This window comes from Coregonus clupeaformis, chromosome 10 (genome assembly GCF_020615455.1).
Source record: "Coregonus clupeaformis isolate EN_2021a chromosome 10, ASM2061545v1, whole genome shotgun sequence".
Lineage (NCBI taxonomy): Eukaryota > Metazoa > Chordata > Actinopteri > Salmoniformes > Salmonidae > Coregonus > Coregonus clupeaformis.
The window spans coordinates 41,050,065-41,067,752 of NC_059201.1; the positions used below are offsets into that span (position 1 = coordinate 41,050,065).

General features: G+C 43.9%; 1 protein-coding gene across 3 annotated transcripts in view; it reads right to left on the minus strand.

Annotated features, from left to right (window-relative positions):
- Positions 1-17,688, minus strand: part of LOC121575900 (innate immunity activator protein) — a 39,726-nt gene that overhangs the window by 6,676 nt on the left and 15,362 nt on the right. For 2 of the 3 annotated variants that reach the window (XM_041889193.1, XM_041889190.1), the window contains exons 2-4: positions 5,351-5,467; positions 4,068-4,201; positions 192-314 (exon numbers count right to left, since the gene is read on the minus strand). In XM_041889193.1, the coding sequence (XP_041745127.1) occupies positions 192-314; positions 4,068-4,201; positions 5,351-5,405 (312 nt within the window). In that variant the 5' untranslated portion in view covers positions 5,406-5,467. Of the gene's footprint in view, positions 1-191; positions 315-4,067; positions 4,202-5,350; positions 5,468-16,655; positions 16,741-17,688 lie in introns of those variants that run through there. The other variant, XM_041889191.1, reaches the window with a different exon arrangement.

The window sequence follows — 17,688 nt, forward strand, 5'->3', positions numbered from 1 at the left end:
GATTATTGATGGTTGGTGCCATGGAAGGTGGCGATGGCTTGAATAGAGAAACTACATTTCTCCCAAGGGGAACCACGGGAGTGGCCTTCAGTATTAAGTACACATGTGTGTGTGGCTTTTACAACTACTGTTAAAGGGAGAGTCAGTGTAAATGACAAGTGTCCATGCCAAAACCCTGTCAGGCTCTTTACCACTGTTCCCTGTGGGATGCTCTGCTCGTCTAGTTTGAAGGCAGCTCCGATACGTTGGCGAATTTGAGGCGGCTTCTCCCCAGGCAGCAAAGGGTAGTCTGCAGACAGCCGACCAGTCAGCTCCTATAAGACATGGTAAAAAAACACCAGATGTAAGCTGGTTAAAATATGAGGAATCATATTCTGTTAATTCAACACAACAAAAATCATGTACAGTGCGTTCAGAAAGTATTCAGACCCCTTGACTTTTTCACATTTAGCTACGTTACAGCCTTATTCTAAAATGTATTAAAAAAAAAAATAATTTGCCTCAACAATCTACACACAATACCCCGTAATGACAAAGCAAAAACAGGTTTTTAGACATTTTAGCAAATGTATAAAAAAATGTTTTACTTTGTTGAAGCACCTTTTGCAGCGATTACAGCCTCTAGTCATCTTGGGTAAGCTTGGCACACTTGTATTTGGGGAGTTTCTCCCATTCTTCTCTGCAGATCCTCTGTCAGTTTGGATGGGGAGCGTCACTGCACAGCTATTTTCAGGTCTCTCCAGAGATGTTCGATCAGGTTCAAGTCCGGGCTCTGGCTGGGCCACTCAAGGACATTCAGAGACTTGTCCCGAAGCCACTCCTGCGTTGTCTTGGCTGTGTGTTTAGGGTAGTTGTCCTGTTGGAAGGTGAACCTTCGCCCCAGTCTGAGGTCCTGAGCGCTCTGGAGCAGGTTTTCATCAAGGATCTCTCTCTACTTTGCTCTGTTCATCTTTCCTTCGATCCTGACTAGTCTCCCAGTCGCTGCCGCTGAAAAACATCCCCACAGCATGATGCTGCCACCACCATGCTTCACTGTAGGGATGGTGCCAGGTTTGCTCCAGACGTGACTCTTGGCATTCAGGCCAAAGAGTTCAATCTTGGTTTCATCAGACCAGAGAATCTTGTTTCTCATGGTCTGAGAGTCCTTTAAGTGCCTTTTGGCAAACTCCAAGTGGGCTGTCATGCCTTTTACTGAGGAGTGGCTTCCGTCTGGCCACTCTACATCAAGGCCTGATTGGTGGAGTGCTGCAGAGATGGTTGTCCTTCTGGAAGGTTCTCCCATCTCCACAGAGGAACTCTGGAGCTCTGTCAGAGTGACCATCGGGTTCTTGGTCACCTCCCTGACCAAGGCCCTTCTCCCACGATTGCTCAGTTTGGCTGTGAAGCCAGCTCTAGGAAGAGTCTTGGTGGTTCCAAACTTTTTCCATTTAAGAATGATGGAGGCCACTGAGTTCTTGGGGACTTTCAATGCTGCAGACATTTTTTGGTACCCTTCCCCAGATCTGTGTTTCGACACAATCCTGTCTCGGAGCTCTACGGACAATTCCTTCGACTTCATGGCTTGGTTTTTGCTCTGACATGCACTGTCAACTGTGGGACCTTATATAGACAGATGTGTGCCATTCCAAATAATGTCCAATCAATTGAATTTATCACAGGTGGACTCCAATCAAGTTGTAGAAACATACCAAGGATGATCAATGGAATCAGGATGCACCTGAGCTCAACTTCGAGTCTCATAGCAAAGGGTCTGAATACTTATGTAAATAAGGTATTTATATTTATTTTTTTGCAAACATTTCTAAAAACCTGTTTTTGCTTTGTTATTATGGGGTATTGTGTGTAGATTGATGAGGGAACATTTTATTTAATCAATTTTAGAATAAGGCTGTAACGTAACAAAATGTGGAAAAAGGGAAGGGGTCTGAATACTTTCCGAATGCACTGTATGTTAAAGAAAAAACCTTGGGATTTTGGCAATGAATCCCTTTCTCTACTTCCCCAGAGTTATATTAATTTGTGGATACCATTTTTATGTCTCTGTGTGCAGTTTGATCCCGAAGTATCCCTTTAATATACACTGAACCAAAATATAAAACGCAACATTTAAAGTGTTGGTCCCATGTTTCATGAGCTGAAATAAAAGATCCCAGAAATTGTCCAAAAGCACAAAAAGCGTATTTTTCTCAAATTTTGTGCACAAATTTGTTTACATCCCTGTTAGTGAGCATTTCTCCTTTGCGGAGATAATCCATCCACCTGACAGGTGTGGCATATCAAGAAGCTGATTAAACAGCATGATCATTACACAGGTACACCTTGTGCTGGGGACAATAAAAGGCCACTTTAAAATGTGCAGTTTTGTCACACAACACAATGCCACAGATGTCTCAAGTTTTGAGAGAGCATGCAATTGGCATGCTGACTGCAGGAATGTTCACCAGAGCTGTTGCCATAGAATTGCATGTTCATTTCTCTACCATAAGCTGCCCCCAATGTCATTTTAGAGATTGTGGCAGTATGTCCAACCGGCTTCACAACTGCAGACAGCGTGTAACCACGCCAGCCCAGGACCTCCCCATCCGGCTTCTTCACCTGCGGGATTGTCTGAGGAGGGGTGGGGGGTTACTGAGGAGTATTTCTGTCTGGCAGCCAGGCCCTTTTGTGGGGTGAAACTCATTCTGATTGGCTGGGCCTGGCTCCCCAGTGGGTGGGCCTGGCTGCCAAGTGTGTTGGCCTATGCTCTCCAAGGCTCTATGGCTGCACCCCAGCCCAGTCATGTGAAATCCATAGATTAAGGCCTAATGAATTTATTTAAATTCACTGATTTCCTTATATGAACTGTAATTCAGTAAAATCTTTGAAATTGTTGCATGTTGCGTTTATATTTTTGTTCAGTGTACATATTATATTAGTTTGTACTTCAGAGCCAATCGGTCCCCATTCCCTCCAAATCTACCAAGTTCCATGAACCCTCAGAGTTAATTTAGTTTTTCCTTCATTTTGAAATATTGTTTAAAAAATCTATCCTGCCTTACATGCTGGGACATGGAAATTGTTCTCAAGTGTTTGTTACGCAATGCTGCTTTTCTATAGTTCCTACTCTTTCACAACACATTCTTAGGGCCTCACCTTCCCAGTGTATCCATCTCACTGGCCTGTTCTCTAGCTGCACATAAACTCAACCTGAGTGTGAGAGTGCATTATTACCCTGTGTATGTTTTGAGTCAGTCTAAATAAAAGGTAAATTTTTTCTCCTAGACACAGACAATAGCGTCAGAACGGTTGGTCATGATCTAAGTCACTGTCGTGTTCCTGAGAGCAGGAAGAGGTGTCATCAGATCCTCCTTCCAGGCAGCACACCTTGACAGGACAAGTCCCGACAGAAGAGCCAAGCCCAATTTTCAACAGGAAATAATGATCAGAACTGGTCTACATCCCAAATGACACCCTATTACCTACATAGTGCACTACTTTGGACCAGAGTCATATGGGAATAGGGTGCCATTTGGAACGCAGCCCCTCATAATGATGACGGATGAGACAGGGACATTCTCAGGGCTGAATTAGTTGCTGAGATCCAGATATGGGAGAGAGAATTTAGTGTTGTATAATAGGGACACCTAAGGTCCATTGGCTGCCTCCTAATTGCCCCAACTTGTCTCACTTAAAAGCCCAACAAATAAGCCTAACTGAAAGGGAAGTGATAGTTGTGTTATCATTGGTCAGGAGCAGCAAACCAAAGAAGCCTTTCATTTCAGACTGTGGGCAGTCTTTATCGCCTCAGTAGTTTCAGAGTGCCAGGCAATTATTTAATTAACATCTTGACAGTATTATTAAGCTTACGTATCGGCCTCTCTGCCTGTGTCAGAGCTTGATTAACATCTCTCTATGAACCCCCCACCCCCGACATCAAGGTCATGGTTTCACTGATGGGGAAATTCCACTGATGTCATGGTGAAAATGGCCTGAACCCTGATAGAGTGGAGTGTGTCTGTGTGTAAAGTGTGTGTGTAAAGTGTGTGTGTGTGTGTGTGTGTGTGTGTACTATATCCAGGGGTACTCACAGCCTCTCGGATGCAGAGTTTCTTCAGCTCCAGTAGGCAGAGCTCTAGCCGGTCCTCCAGTGACTGGTGCTTGAGTTTGACGGCCCGGGTGTGAGTGGTCATGTCCTTCATAATTGTGGCAGGACTATCAGGGCCTGGGACACACAATGACAAAGAGGCTACTGTGAGGTCTAAGGATTGAAAACAGCGTGGCTATAGATATCTGGACACAATCTTTTGGCACAAGTTTTCAATTGGTAATGCTTGCTTGTCAATTTGATATGGTTGCAGCTGTATCACACAGATAACCCAACTGGTTGGAAAGAATAAACTATGTCCAAAACAAAAAAGGTTGCAATACAAATGCAACCAAAAATGTTGCTCCAATCCTGAGGTTCTGCCCACTCATGAGCAGCAACGTTGAAGATGGTGAGCAAAGATGACACCTAGACAAGACATGGTTATTTTAAGAGACAATGAGTGTCTGTACTCATACTGTTTACTGTTTTATTGACTGATACTGAAACTGTCATGAAAGTGTGAAAGGGAGTGAAACCTGGGAGTGAAACCAAGGTGATAAACAATATGTCGCTCTACTGGAATAGTTAGGTGGCTCTCCAGAACCGCCAGAGACTAATGACAACTGGGGTGTATCCCAAATTGCACCCTACTCCCTATATAGTGCACTACTTTTGACAAGAGCCCTATGGGTAGCCCAAAAGTAGTGCACTATTTAGGGAGTAGAATGCCATTTGGGACGAAAACCCTGAGTTCATTCACAGGGCTACTAATGTCTCCAGGCCAGCTGCAACGTGTGTCACATGCTTTCAGAGATTATCAGCTCAATCCCTGCAGGTACTGACAGACAGGACGTCACACAGTAACTGTTACCGGAATGGCAACCATGCAGGAGAAAATAAACATTAGAAAACATACCAATCACTGAATGACAAAACCCCCCAATTCTGTCTGGACTGATAATCTCCCAATGTGGGGAAAAAGCGTGTGACTAAATAAAATATGCGGTGAAGAATGTGATCAGCGATAGCTCAGCTACTGGTTTATAGAAATCATTGGTAGTAGCCACTGCATCTTCTTAGAAATGGAGCACCAAAGAATAAATAAAACTGTGGCTTGCTTGCATAACTACTTCATTATAACTGGAACACAAATAGGTTTTTAAAACAAAACCCATAACATATCAAGTTTGAAAATTTTTTGACTCTAATGTCTCACTACAGGTGTCCCATTATAGTGAATACATGTTAGTGTCATGCAAGTTGATAAAGGTATTTGGTCCTTACCAGAGTGGAGAATGATACCACTGTCTGTGTCACTGATCTCTTCTTTACCCTCCATGTATGTGGGTCAGGTGGTCTTCAGGGGTGGGGAAACAAGGGAATGTCCAGTTTCACGATGCCCTGCAAAAATACACATATGTACATTTTCTTCAACGATACAATATATTTGATTGTCCAAATTCATTTTAAAGTCAGCATACACTACAGAGAATAATCATGTTTAATATGAGTAAATTGTTGCTTTTCAGCACAATTAGAATATCTAATTTTAGACAAAATTAATGGATCCATGCACCATTAAGAGAAGATTACACTTTCAACACACCACTTAACCCTTCAACCATGGAAAAGTCCTTGTGACCCAAAGTTACGGGGGTCAAACCAAATTCCCTGTGACTTTGTTCGGTAAACAATGGAGAGGGCCACTCTTTCCCATTACTTTGAGCCATTCCCTCCAGTTACGCCCTGTCAGCACAGCCTCAACAGGGTTTCAAACAAGAGTGGATTAACACTGTGACTATCTAACTCACAGGTTGTGTCCTAAATGGCACCCGATTGCCTATATTGTGCACTACTTTTGACCAGGGCCCATAGGGCTATGGTCAAATGTAGTGCACTATAATAGGGATTAGGGTGCCATTTTGGATGCTACCCCACACTGTTCTTCATCAGGTGAATGTTTAGCCAGCAGCTAAGGGCTGGCTATTTTAGGGAGAGGTAGAGGAATGCCTGAACACAGGAGAGGAGATGCTAGTCAAACAACAATTATACAAATGCAAGGAAATTATGCTTAAATTGTCTTTTAGTGACTGAAAATCCCAAACTATTCAACTTGCAGTGGCAAACAGAAATACCTTATGTAAGTATTCAGACCCTTTGCTATGAGACTCGAAATTGAGCTCAGGTGCATCCTGTTTCCATTGATCATCCTTGAGATGTTTCTACAACTTGATTTGAGTCCACCTGTGGTAAATTCAATTGATTGGACATGATTTGGAAAGGCACACACCTGTCTATTTAAAGGTCCCACAGTTGACAGTGCATGTCAGAGCAAAAACCAAGCCATGAGGTCGAAGGAATTGTCCGTAGAGCTCCGAGACAGGATTGTGTCGAGGCACAGTTCTGGGTAACCATACCAAAAAAATTATGCAGCATTGAAGGTCCCCAAGAACACAGTGGCCTCCATCATTCTTAAATGGAAGAAGTTTGGAACCACCAAGACTCTTCCTAGAGCTGGCCGCCAGGCCAAACTGAGCAAACGGGGGAGAAGGGCCTTGGTCAAGGAGGTGACCAAGAACCCGATGGTCACTCTGACAGAGCTCCAGAGTTCCTCTGTGGAGATGGGAGAACCTTACAGAAGGACAACCATCTCTGCAGCACTCCACCATCAGGCCTTGATGGTAGAGTGGCCAGACGGAAGCCACTCCTCAGTAAAAGGCACATGACAGCCCGCTTGGAGTTTGCCAAAAGGCACCTAAAGGACTCTCAGACCATGAGAAACAAGATTCTCTGGTCTGATGAAACCAAGATTGAACTCTTTGGCCAGAATGTCATGCATCACCTCTGGAGGAAACCTGGCACCATCCCTACAGTGAAGCATGGTGGTGGCAGCATCATGCTGTGGGGATGTTTTTCAGCGGCAGGGACTGGGAAACTAGTCAGGATTGAGGGAAAGATGAACGGAGCAAAGTACAGAGAGATCCTTGATGAAAACCTGCTCCAGAGCGCTCAGGACCTCAGACTGGGGCAAAGGTTCACCTTCCAACAGGACAATGACTCTAAGCACACAGCCAAGACAACGTAGGAATGTCTTCGGGACAAGTCTCTGCATGTCTTTGAGTGGCCCAGCCAGAGCCTGAACTTAAACCCGATCGAACATCTCTGGAGAGACCTGAAAATAGCTGTGCAGCGACGCTCCCAAGCCAACCTGACAGAACTTGAGAGGATCTGCAGAGAAGAATGGGAGAAACTCCCCAAATACAGGTGTGCCAAGCTTGTAGCATCATACCCAAGAAGACTCGAGGCTGTAATCGCTGCCAAAGGTACTTCAACAAAGTACTGAGTAAAGGGTCTGAATACTTATGTAAATGTATTATTTCCGTTTTGTTGTTTTTGTTTTTTCAAAGGTATTTTTATTTGGCATTTGTTATGATTATGCAGATAACACAGACAGAACAGGTAGAGGGCAGAGCACACATGGATCCCCTACCAAATCAAACCCAACCCAACCCACCCACGCTCTAACAGAGCCCCACCCCAAAACCACACTTAAAGCAGGCATGACATACAGTACCAGTCAAAAGTTTGGACACACCTACTCATTCAAGGGTTTTTCTTTATTTTTACTATTTTCTACATTGTAGAATAATAGTGAAGACATCAAAACTATGAAATAACACATATGGAAGTAGCCACCCTTTGCCTTGATGACAGCTTTGCACACTCTTGGCATTCTCTCAACCAGCTTCATGAGGTAGTCACCTGGAATGCATTTCAATTAACAGGTGTGCCTTGTTAAAAGTTAATTTGTGGAATTTCTTTCCTTCTTAATGCGTTTGAGCCAATCAGTTGTCCACATTATGGCAAGAACAGCTCAAATAAGCTAAGAGAAACAACAGTCCATCATTACTTTAAAGACATGAAGGTCAGTCAATCCAGAACATTTCAAGAACTTTGAAAGTTTCTTCAAGTGCAGTCGCAAAAACCATCAAGCACTATGATGAAACTGGCTCTAATGAAAGGATGACCCAGAGTTACCTCTGCTGCAGAGGATAAGTTCATTAGAGTTAACTGCACCTCAGATTGCAGCCCAAATAAATGCATCACAGAATTCAAGTAACAAGACACATCTCAACATCAACTGTTCAAAGGAGTGCGTGAATCAGGCCTTCATGGTCGAATTGCTGAAAAGAAACCACTACCAAAGGACACCAATAAGAAGAAGAGACTTGCTTGGGCCAAGAAAGTTGAAAACTCACTGAGACCAAACAATCGCCTGAACTGTTTCCAGGTTTGTAGAGAATGTTTCACAATAGGGTTTTTAGTGTATTTGGAAACAGGCTCAGCTAATGCAAGTTTTGAGCAGAGTAAGGCAGCTAAGGAGGTGGGGCCACAGGATGAGATCTCCAAGGTCAACCATTTTGGGCCTGTAACATCAGGGATTTCTGTCATCCAATATAGAATGATTCTTATATTAGCTGCCCAGTAATAATATTGAAACTTCGAAAGTGTTAGACCACCCTGGGAGCGAGATCTCTGCAATATGCTCTTACGTATCCAAGGGTTTTTCTTGTTCCAGATAAAAGCAGATATCAGTTTATCTATGGAGATAAAATATTTTGTCCGAAAGATAGGAATACATTGAAATAAGTATAAAAACTTAAGTAATACATTCATTTTAACAGTGTTAATTATTCCGCCCAAAGAAAGAGAAGTAAATCCCAGCGTTCAAGGGTGGGAAATTGGCTTTATAGAGATCTTTGAAATTGTGTGTGACCCAAATCCCCAAATATTTTAATTTCTGTGTAGTCACTCTGAAGGACACATGACTAAAATAAGTTTGCATGGCAGAAGGATCAATAGGCATCAATTCACTTTTTTGTAGGTTAACCTTATACCCAGATATTTTCCCAAATGTCTTTAGTAGAACCTGGATCTCTGGAAGACCAGTTAAAGGGTCAGACATATATAACAGCATTTTATCCGCATCGAGTGAAACTTTATGCTCTAAGCCCCCTCTTTAAATACCTTTGATAGTGGTGTTATTACGTATTGCTATAGCTAAAGGCTCATTTGCGATTGCAAACAGCTGGGGGGATAGAAGGAGAACCCTGTCTTGTCCCACGTTGAAGTTGGAAATAGGATGAACATTTATTATTTGTGCGCACCGCAGCCATAGGGGAGGAGTAAAGGACTTTCATCCAAGACATAAAATTGGGACCGAATCCAAATTGTTTATGAGTATAAAATAGATAATCCCACTCCACCCGATCAAACGCCTTCTCAGCATCAAGTGATAACAATATCTCTGGAGTGTCAGATGAAGAGGGATTATAAAGTATATTATAAAGATGTCTGTTGTTGAAAAAGGATGACGATTTTTAATAAACCAATTTGATCTGTAGAGATAATGGAGGGAAGGACTGACTCAAAACGGCAGGCAATCATCTTAGAAAGTATCTTTACATTGCAATTCAGTAAAGAAATTAGCCTATATGAACCATACAATTGTTTTTTTTCCCGTTTTCAGAGTAAGTGAAATAAATGCTTGTCTCATTGTTGAGGGTAAAGAGTGTGAGGAGAATGATTCCTCAAATACGGAAGGCAAGAGAGGAGAGAGTTGATCTGATACTTTTTTAAAGAATTCGCTTGGAAATCCATCGGGTCCAGGGGATTTACCACACTGCATAGATTTAATTGCCAACACAATCTCTTCTACAGAGAATAGCCCTCTAACCAATTGTACTATTATGTGTGTTTTTTCGCGTTATTTTTAATTTATTCTGTACATAATGTTTCTGCCACCATCTCTTATGACCAAAAAGAGCTTCTGGATATCAGGACAGCGATTACTCACCTCGTATTGGACGAATATTTTTTCTCCAACGAGTCGGACGCAAAGGATATCCTACAGACACCCGACAAGGCCCAAACCCCCATCATTCGGCTCCCGAGTGGCGCAGTGGTCTAAGGCACTGCATCTCAGTGCTTGAGGCATCACTGCAGACCCCCTGGTTCGATTCCAAGCAGTATCACAACCGGCCGTGATTGGGAGTCCCATAGGGCGGCGCACAATTGGCCCAGCGTTGTCCGGGTTTGGCCGGTGTAGTCCGTCATTGGAAATAAGAATTTGTTCTTAACTGACTTGCCTAGTTAAATAAAGGTAAAATAAAAAATACAAGAAAGAGACTGAGATATCGTGGACGTAGGTCGGGGTGCCTTGTAAGGATCCGACGGCGAGCGTGTAAACTGCCTCTTCCATCAATCCAATTAGCCAATGTTCAATCATTTGAAAATAAATTGTACGACCTAAGATGAAGGTCATCCTACCAACGGGACATTAAAACTGGAATATCTTATGTTTCACCGAGTCGTGGCTGAACGACGACATGGATAACATACAGCTGGCGGGATATACGCTACATCGGCAGGATAGAACGGCTGACTCCGGTAAGACAAGGGGTGGCGGTCTGTTTATATTTGTAAACAACAGCTGGTGCATAAAATCTAATACTAAGGAGGTCGCAAGGTTTTGCTCGCCTGAGGTAGAGTATCTCATGATAAGCTGTAGACCACACTATATACCAAGAGAGTTTTCATCTATATTTTTCGTAGCTGTCTATTTACCACCACAACCCGATGCTGGCACTAAGATTGCACTCAATGAGCTGTATAAGGCCATAAGTAACAGGAAAACGCTCATCCAGATGCAGCGCTCCTAGTGGCCGGGGACTTTAATGCAGGGAAACTTAAATCCGTTCGACCCAATTTCTACCAGCATGTTAAATGTGCAACCAGAGGATAAAAAAAAACTCTAGACCACCTTTACTCCACACATAGGGACGCGTACAAAGCTCTCCCTCGCCCTCCATTTGGCAAAACTGACCATAACTCTATCCTCCTGATTCCTGCTTATAAGCAAAAACTAAAGCAGGAAGCACCAGTGACTCGGTTAATATGGAAGTGGTCAGATGACGCAGATGCTAAGCTACAGGACTGTTTTGCTAGCACAGACTGGAATATGTTCCGGGATTCTTCCGATACCATTGAGGAGTACACCACATCAGTCACTGGCTTCATCAATAAGTGCATCGATGACGTCGTCCCCACAGTGACCGTACGTACATACCCCAACCAGAAGCCATGGATTACAGGCAACATCCACACTGAGCTAAAGGGTAGAGCTGCCGCTTTCAATGAGCGGGACTCTAACCCGGAAATCCTGCTATGCCCTCTGACGAACCATCAAACAGGCAAAGAGTCAATAAAGGACTAAGATTGAATCGTACTACACCGGCTCTGACGCTCGTCGGATGTGGCAGGGCTTGAAAACTATTACAGACTACAAAAGGGAAGCACAGCCGCAAGCTGCCCAGTGACACAAGACTTCCAGACGAGCTAAATCACTTCTATGCTCGCTTCGAGGAAAGCAACACTGAAGCATGCATGAGAGCATCAGCTGTTCCAGATGACTATGTGATCACGCTCTCCGTAGCCAACGTGAGTAAGGCTTTTAAGCAGGTCAACATTCACAAGGCCGCAGGGCAAGACGGGTTACCAGGACGTGTACTCCGAGCATGCGCTGACCAACTAGCAAGTGTCTTCACTGACCAATATGTTTCAAGCAGACCACCATAGTCCCTGTGCCCAAGAACACTAAGATAACCTGCCTAAATGACTACCGACCCGTAGCACTCACGTCTGTAGCCATGAAGTGCTTTGAAAGGCTGGTCATTGCTCACATCAACACATTATCCCAGAAACCCTAGACCCACTCCAATTTGCATACCGCCCCAACAGATCCACAGATGATGCAATCTCTATTGCACTCCACACTGCCCTTTCCCACCTGGACAAGAGGAACACCTAGGTGAGAATTCTATTCATTGACTACAGCTCAGTGTTCAACACCATAATGCCCTCAAAGCTCATCACTAAGCTAAGGACCCTGGGACTAAACACCTCCCACTGCAACTGGACCCTGGACTTCCTGACGGGCCACCCCCAGGTGGTAAGGGTAGGTAACAACACATCTGCCACGCTGATCCTCAACACGGGGGCCCCTCAGGGGTGCGTGCTCAGTCCCCTCCTGACTGCATGGCCAGGCACGACTCCAACACCATCATTACGTTTGCCCACGACACAACAGTGATAGGCCTGATCACCGACAACGATGAGACAGCCTATAGGGAGGAGGTCAGAGACCTGGCCACGTGGTGCCAGCATAACAACCTCTCCCTCAACGTGATCAAGACAAAGGAGATGATTGTGGACTACAGGAAAAAAAAGAGGACTGAGCACGCCCCCATTCTCATCGACGGGCTGTAGTGGAACAGGTTGAGAGCTTCCGTTCCTTGGTGTCCACATCACCAACAAACTATCATGGTCCAAACACACCAAGACAGTCGTGAAGAGGGCACGACAAAGCCTATTCCCACTCAGGAGACTGAAAAGATTTGGCATGCGTCCTCAGATCCTCAAAAGGTTATACAGCTGTACCATCGAGAGCATCCTGACTGGTTGCATCACCGCCTGGTATGGCAACTGCTCGGCCTCCGACCGCAAGGCACTACAGAGGGTAGTGCGTACGGCCCAGTACCTCTGGGGCCAAGCTTCCTGACATCCAGGACCTCTATACTAGGCGGTGTCAGAGGAAGGCCCTAAAAATTATCAAGGACTCCAGCCACCCTAGTCATAGACTGTTCTCTCTGCTACCGCACAGCAAGCGGTACCGGAGCGCCAATTCTAGGTCCAAAAGGCTTCTTAACAGCTTCTAACCCCAAGCCATAAGACTCCTGAACAGCTAATCATGGCTACCCGGACTATTTGCATTGCCCCTCCACCCCACCCCACCCATCTTTTTACGCTGCTGCTACTCTGTTTATTATTTATGCATAGTCACTTTAACTCTACCCACATGTACATATTACCTCAATTACCCTCGACTAACCGGTGCCCCCGCACATTGACTCTGTACCGGTACCCCCTGTATATAGCCTCCCTACTGTTATTTTATTTGACTGCTGCTCTTTAATTATTTGCTATTTTTATTTTTAAATGTTTTACTTAACACTTTTTTTGTTTGTTTTTTCTCAAAACTGCATTGTTGGTTAAGGGCTTGTAAGTAAGCATTTCACTGTAATGTCTACATCTGTTGTATTCGGCGCATGTTGCAAATAAAATTTGATTCGATCTTCGTCCTGTATTGACACTTTGCCTGTTTGATGGTTCATCGGAGGGCGTAGCAGGATTTCTTACAAGCGTCCGGATTAGTGTCCCGCTCATTGAAAGCGGCAGCACTAGCCTTTAGCTCAGTGCGTATCTTGCCTGTAATCCATTGCTTCTGGTTGGGATATGTACTATGGTCACTGTGGGGACAAGTTGTAGATGCACTTATTAATGAAGCTGGTTACTGATATGGTAAACTCCTCGATGCCATCGGATGAATCCCGGAACATGTTCCAGTCTGTGCTAGCAAAACAGTCCTGCAGCTTAGCATCCCCTTCATCGGATGACTTCCATATTGAGCGTGTCACTGGTACTTCTGGTTTGAGTTTTTGCTTGTATAGTCAGATTTGCCAACTAGAGGGCGAGGGAGAGCTTTGTGTGGAGTAAAGGTGATCTAGATTTTGTTTGCCTCTACTTACACAGGTGACATGCTGGTAGAAATGAGGTAAGAAAGATTTCGATTTACCTGCAAGCCGCCTCGGGGTGAGCATTTTCTTGTTTGCTTATGGCCCGCCTTGAATGTGGTCTTAGTGCCAGCATCGGTTCCTGGTGGTAAATAGACAGCTAATATAGAGGAAAGTTACAGGGGCTGTTACAGGGGCTGAGTCACTGGCTTGCTGGTGCTCTTTCATGCCGTCCCTAGGAGGGGTGCGTCACTTGAGTGGGTTGAGTTACTGACGTGATCTTCCTGTCTGGGTTGGCGCCCCCCCTTGGTTTGTGCTGTGGTGGAGACCTCTGTGGGCTATACTCGGCCTTGTCTCAGGATTGTAAGTTGGTGGTTGAGGATATCCCTCTGGTGGTGCGGGGGCTGTGCTTTGGCAGAGTGGGTGGGGTTATATCCTTCCTGTTTGGCCCTGTCCGGGGTTTCTTCGGATGGGGCCACAGTGTCTCCGGACCGCTCCTGTCTCAGCCTCCAGTATTTATGCTGCAGTAGTGTATGTGTCGGGGGGCTGGGGTTAGTTGGTTATACCTGGAGTACTTCTCCTGTCTTATCCAGTGTCCTGTGTGAATTTAAGTATGCTCTCTCTAATTCTCTCGTTCTCTCTTTCTCTCTGAGAACCTGAGCCCTAGGACCATACGTCAGGACTACCGGGCATGCTGACACCTTGCTGTCCCCAGTCCGCCTGGCCTTGCTGCTATTCCAGTTTCAACTGTTCTGCCTGCGGTTACGAAACCCCTACCTGTCCCAGACCTGCTGTTTTCAACTCTTAATGATCGGCTATGAAAAGCCAACTGAGAGACCTGAGCCCTAGGACCATACGTCGGGACTACCGGCCGTGGTGACTCCTTGCTGTCCCCAGTCCGTCTGGCCTTGCTGTTATTCCAGTTTCAACTGTTCTGCCTGCGGTTATGGAACCCCTACCTGTCCCAGACCTGCTGTTTTCAACTCTTAATGATCGGCTATGAAAAGCCAACTGAGATTTATTCCTGATTATTATTTGACCATGCTTGTCACTTATGAACATTTTTGAACATCTTGGCATGGTTCTGTTATAATCTCCACCCGGCACAGCCAGAAGAGGACTGGCCACCCCTCATAGCCTGGTTCCTCTCTAGGTTTCTTCCTAGGTTTTGGCCTTTCTAGGGAGTTTTTCCTAGCCACCGTGCTTCTACACCTGCATTACTAGCTGTTTGGGGTTTTAGGCTGGGTTTCTGTACAGCACTTCGAGATATTAGCTGATGTAAGAAGGGCTATATAAAATAAAATTGATTGATTGATTGATTGAAAGTCATTTAGCAGACGCTCTTATCCAGAGCGACTTACAGTTAGTGAGTTAGTTTTTTTGATATTTTTCTTTCTTTCTTTTTATTAGATAGGTCTTCCCGGTAATCTATGTACTAAAAAAGGATGATCAAAGTTATACACTTTAGCGTGTCAATCAAAATTGCTGTAGATTCTGTCAAATGTATTTTATAAAGCCGTTTTACATCAGCAGTTGTCACAAAGTGCTTTATAGATTGATTTACAGATACCCAGCCTAAAACCCCAAAGCAATGCAGAAGCAGTGGCTAGGAAAAACTCCCTAGAAGGCAGGAACCTAGGAAGAAATCTAGAGAGGAACAAGGCGCCAAGGCGTGGCCAGTCCTCTTCTGGCCCTAATGGGTAGAGATTTAGGAGTACATGTGGCCATTTAGGTCAGATTCAGTCTGTCCACTGTCCGAGTTTCTCCAACCAAATGTTACTTTGGTTGACCATGTCCTTGAAGCCAATTTGGCTCCTTCAGCTAGAGGCCAGCTGGTGGAATGACTCCGGTATGACATGATCCTGCTGACATCATCTTGATCCCAGATCCATATACTGTGTCCGATGCATGACTAGTAGGACATGCGCCTCTTGCTATACAGAGTCTAGGGAGCTTCCTGTGACTGTAGAGCGGTTTGTGAAACTCCCACATTATTAGAGTGACTGACTAAAATCTCAGTTCAGGCAATGATTACTTGAGAGAAAAAAAAGCAGGGCAATTGAATTGGCTGATGCAACTGTGTGCAGAAGGCGTATTGACAACAATGTGTTTATTGTCCCGAAACTGCTTAAATCCAAATGCAATTCACCTTTAGCGCATATTGAGACATTTGGGATGAGGTTATAACGGAATGAAATTCAAATCTCAGGTCTACAGTATGCAAGGCAGGTTTTTTGTGGAAAGCTGCCACGATATATATAATCTTAGGGAATTCTTAATATACAACACGCAATAAACGTTGTTATAATAAAACTCATGATGCGTGAGAACAGGGGCATAATGTATTACCCGAGACAGTGAATGGGCTATTCATGATTAAGAGACTAGAACGTCAATATCTACAAAGCCAAATGATAAAGTATACAGCAAGGCAAAGGCAGACACAAAAGACAAAGTCTAAACATTTCAACGAAATACTGACGTAGGCGTTAAACAGGAAACAATTGATTCTGCGTCAATCAAGTGTCCATCATCTCCCCAGGTAGCTTGCATGAAGCATAACAACTGTATAACAATTGAGACAACAGCCCCCGTCACTTAAAACAAATATTTTAATCTAACACATCTACACGACCCCCCACACGCTTCCAATAGCCATGATTACTGAGTCAACTAAAACGAAGATCATAATAATGAAAGGGCATTTGGCCTACGCAACAAACGTTTTCTATTTCAATAATAACTTGGTTCTCCTAATAAAGGATAGTGGACAAGGAATTACAACTAAATAAATGACTCTCAGCATAGGTTACGTTTCAGGATTTAAAAGAAAATAACGTATTTAGATTATAAACAGTAAACTAAATGGTCATTTCAACTGCACAACAAGTCGGAAAGCATGTTGCGTATATATGCTGTGCGTAAAGTTGAAGCACATTAAAAGGAAATGCACTTACATTTTCAATAACCTGCTTCAAAAGTAGACTCCTGAAAACTGCCTAACTATTTTCGTATTCCCCACTTGAATGGAAGGGATTGAAAGGAGAACTGCCATTATAAGTAAGGTAGGAGAAGGGTGACTCACCCACGAAAGGGGAGTAGTTTGTGAAGGCGCGCATGGCGCATACCTGTGCACTGCTGAACCTTCAGGACAGGAAGCCATTTAGTGCACTGCTTTGAACTGTGTAAACAATGATGATAATGGGAATTGTTACATTTCAATTACTCCCTTATCAAGGTGTGAAGTGACAACCAGGTACAGTATGAAGAGAGATTAGGCTACAACGAACCGTATGTGTCAAATGTCAATGGGCATTTTATCATAGTCTGACGTTATTGATTTCACAAGAACACTGAAATCACAATTATTTGTAATAGAAGTAATGAGAGTGAATCATTGTTAGCTGTAAGTCTAATGTTTTTTCCTATATCTTCACAGAAATGTTACCATGGCTATAACTTTGGCTACAGCTCAATAAAGGTTTGTTTATGAGAACCACACAAAAGTGTACCATGTTCAGACACAAGTTATCACTTTTAAAACATGCATAAACATTCATACTGATTTGTTAGAATGTACATTTACTGCACTCTCCTGACCATTTCAGTAAGTTGTCTTGGAACTAGGCATATCCAAATTAGTTATGCATTTGGTTTTAAATCCATACAGCAGTTTAGAGCAGGGGTTCCCAAACGTCTTCACTCAGGCCGCCCTTACAGCATTAGGGAACATCCTGCAAGCGAGCGCCATGTCATTTCTATGGGCACAAGCACTGTTCATGACACAAACTGTTCACACCCCTCTTGTTGGTAGATAAAATGTTGCAGCTATAGCTCTCTAAGGTCTGCAATGACTGACATTACAAGAGGAAAAACTGCTGTTGCACTACCAAATTTCGAAATTGTACCTTGTACTATTACAACTTTCAGGAATAAGTTAAAAGCCGGACGGAGTTCCTTTAAAAATAAACACAGTTTCGAAGACTTAAA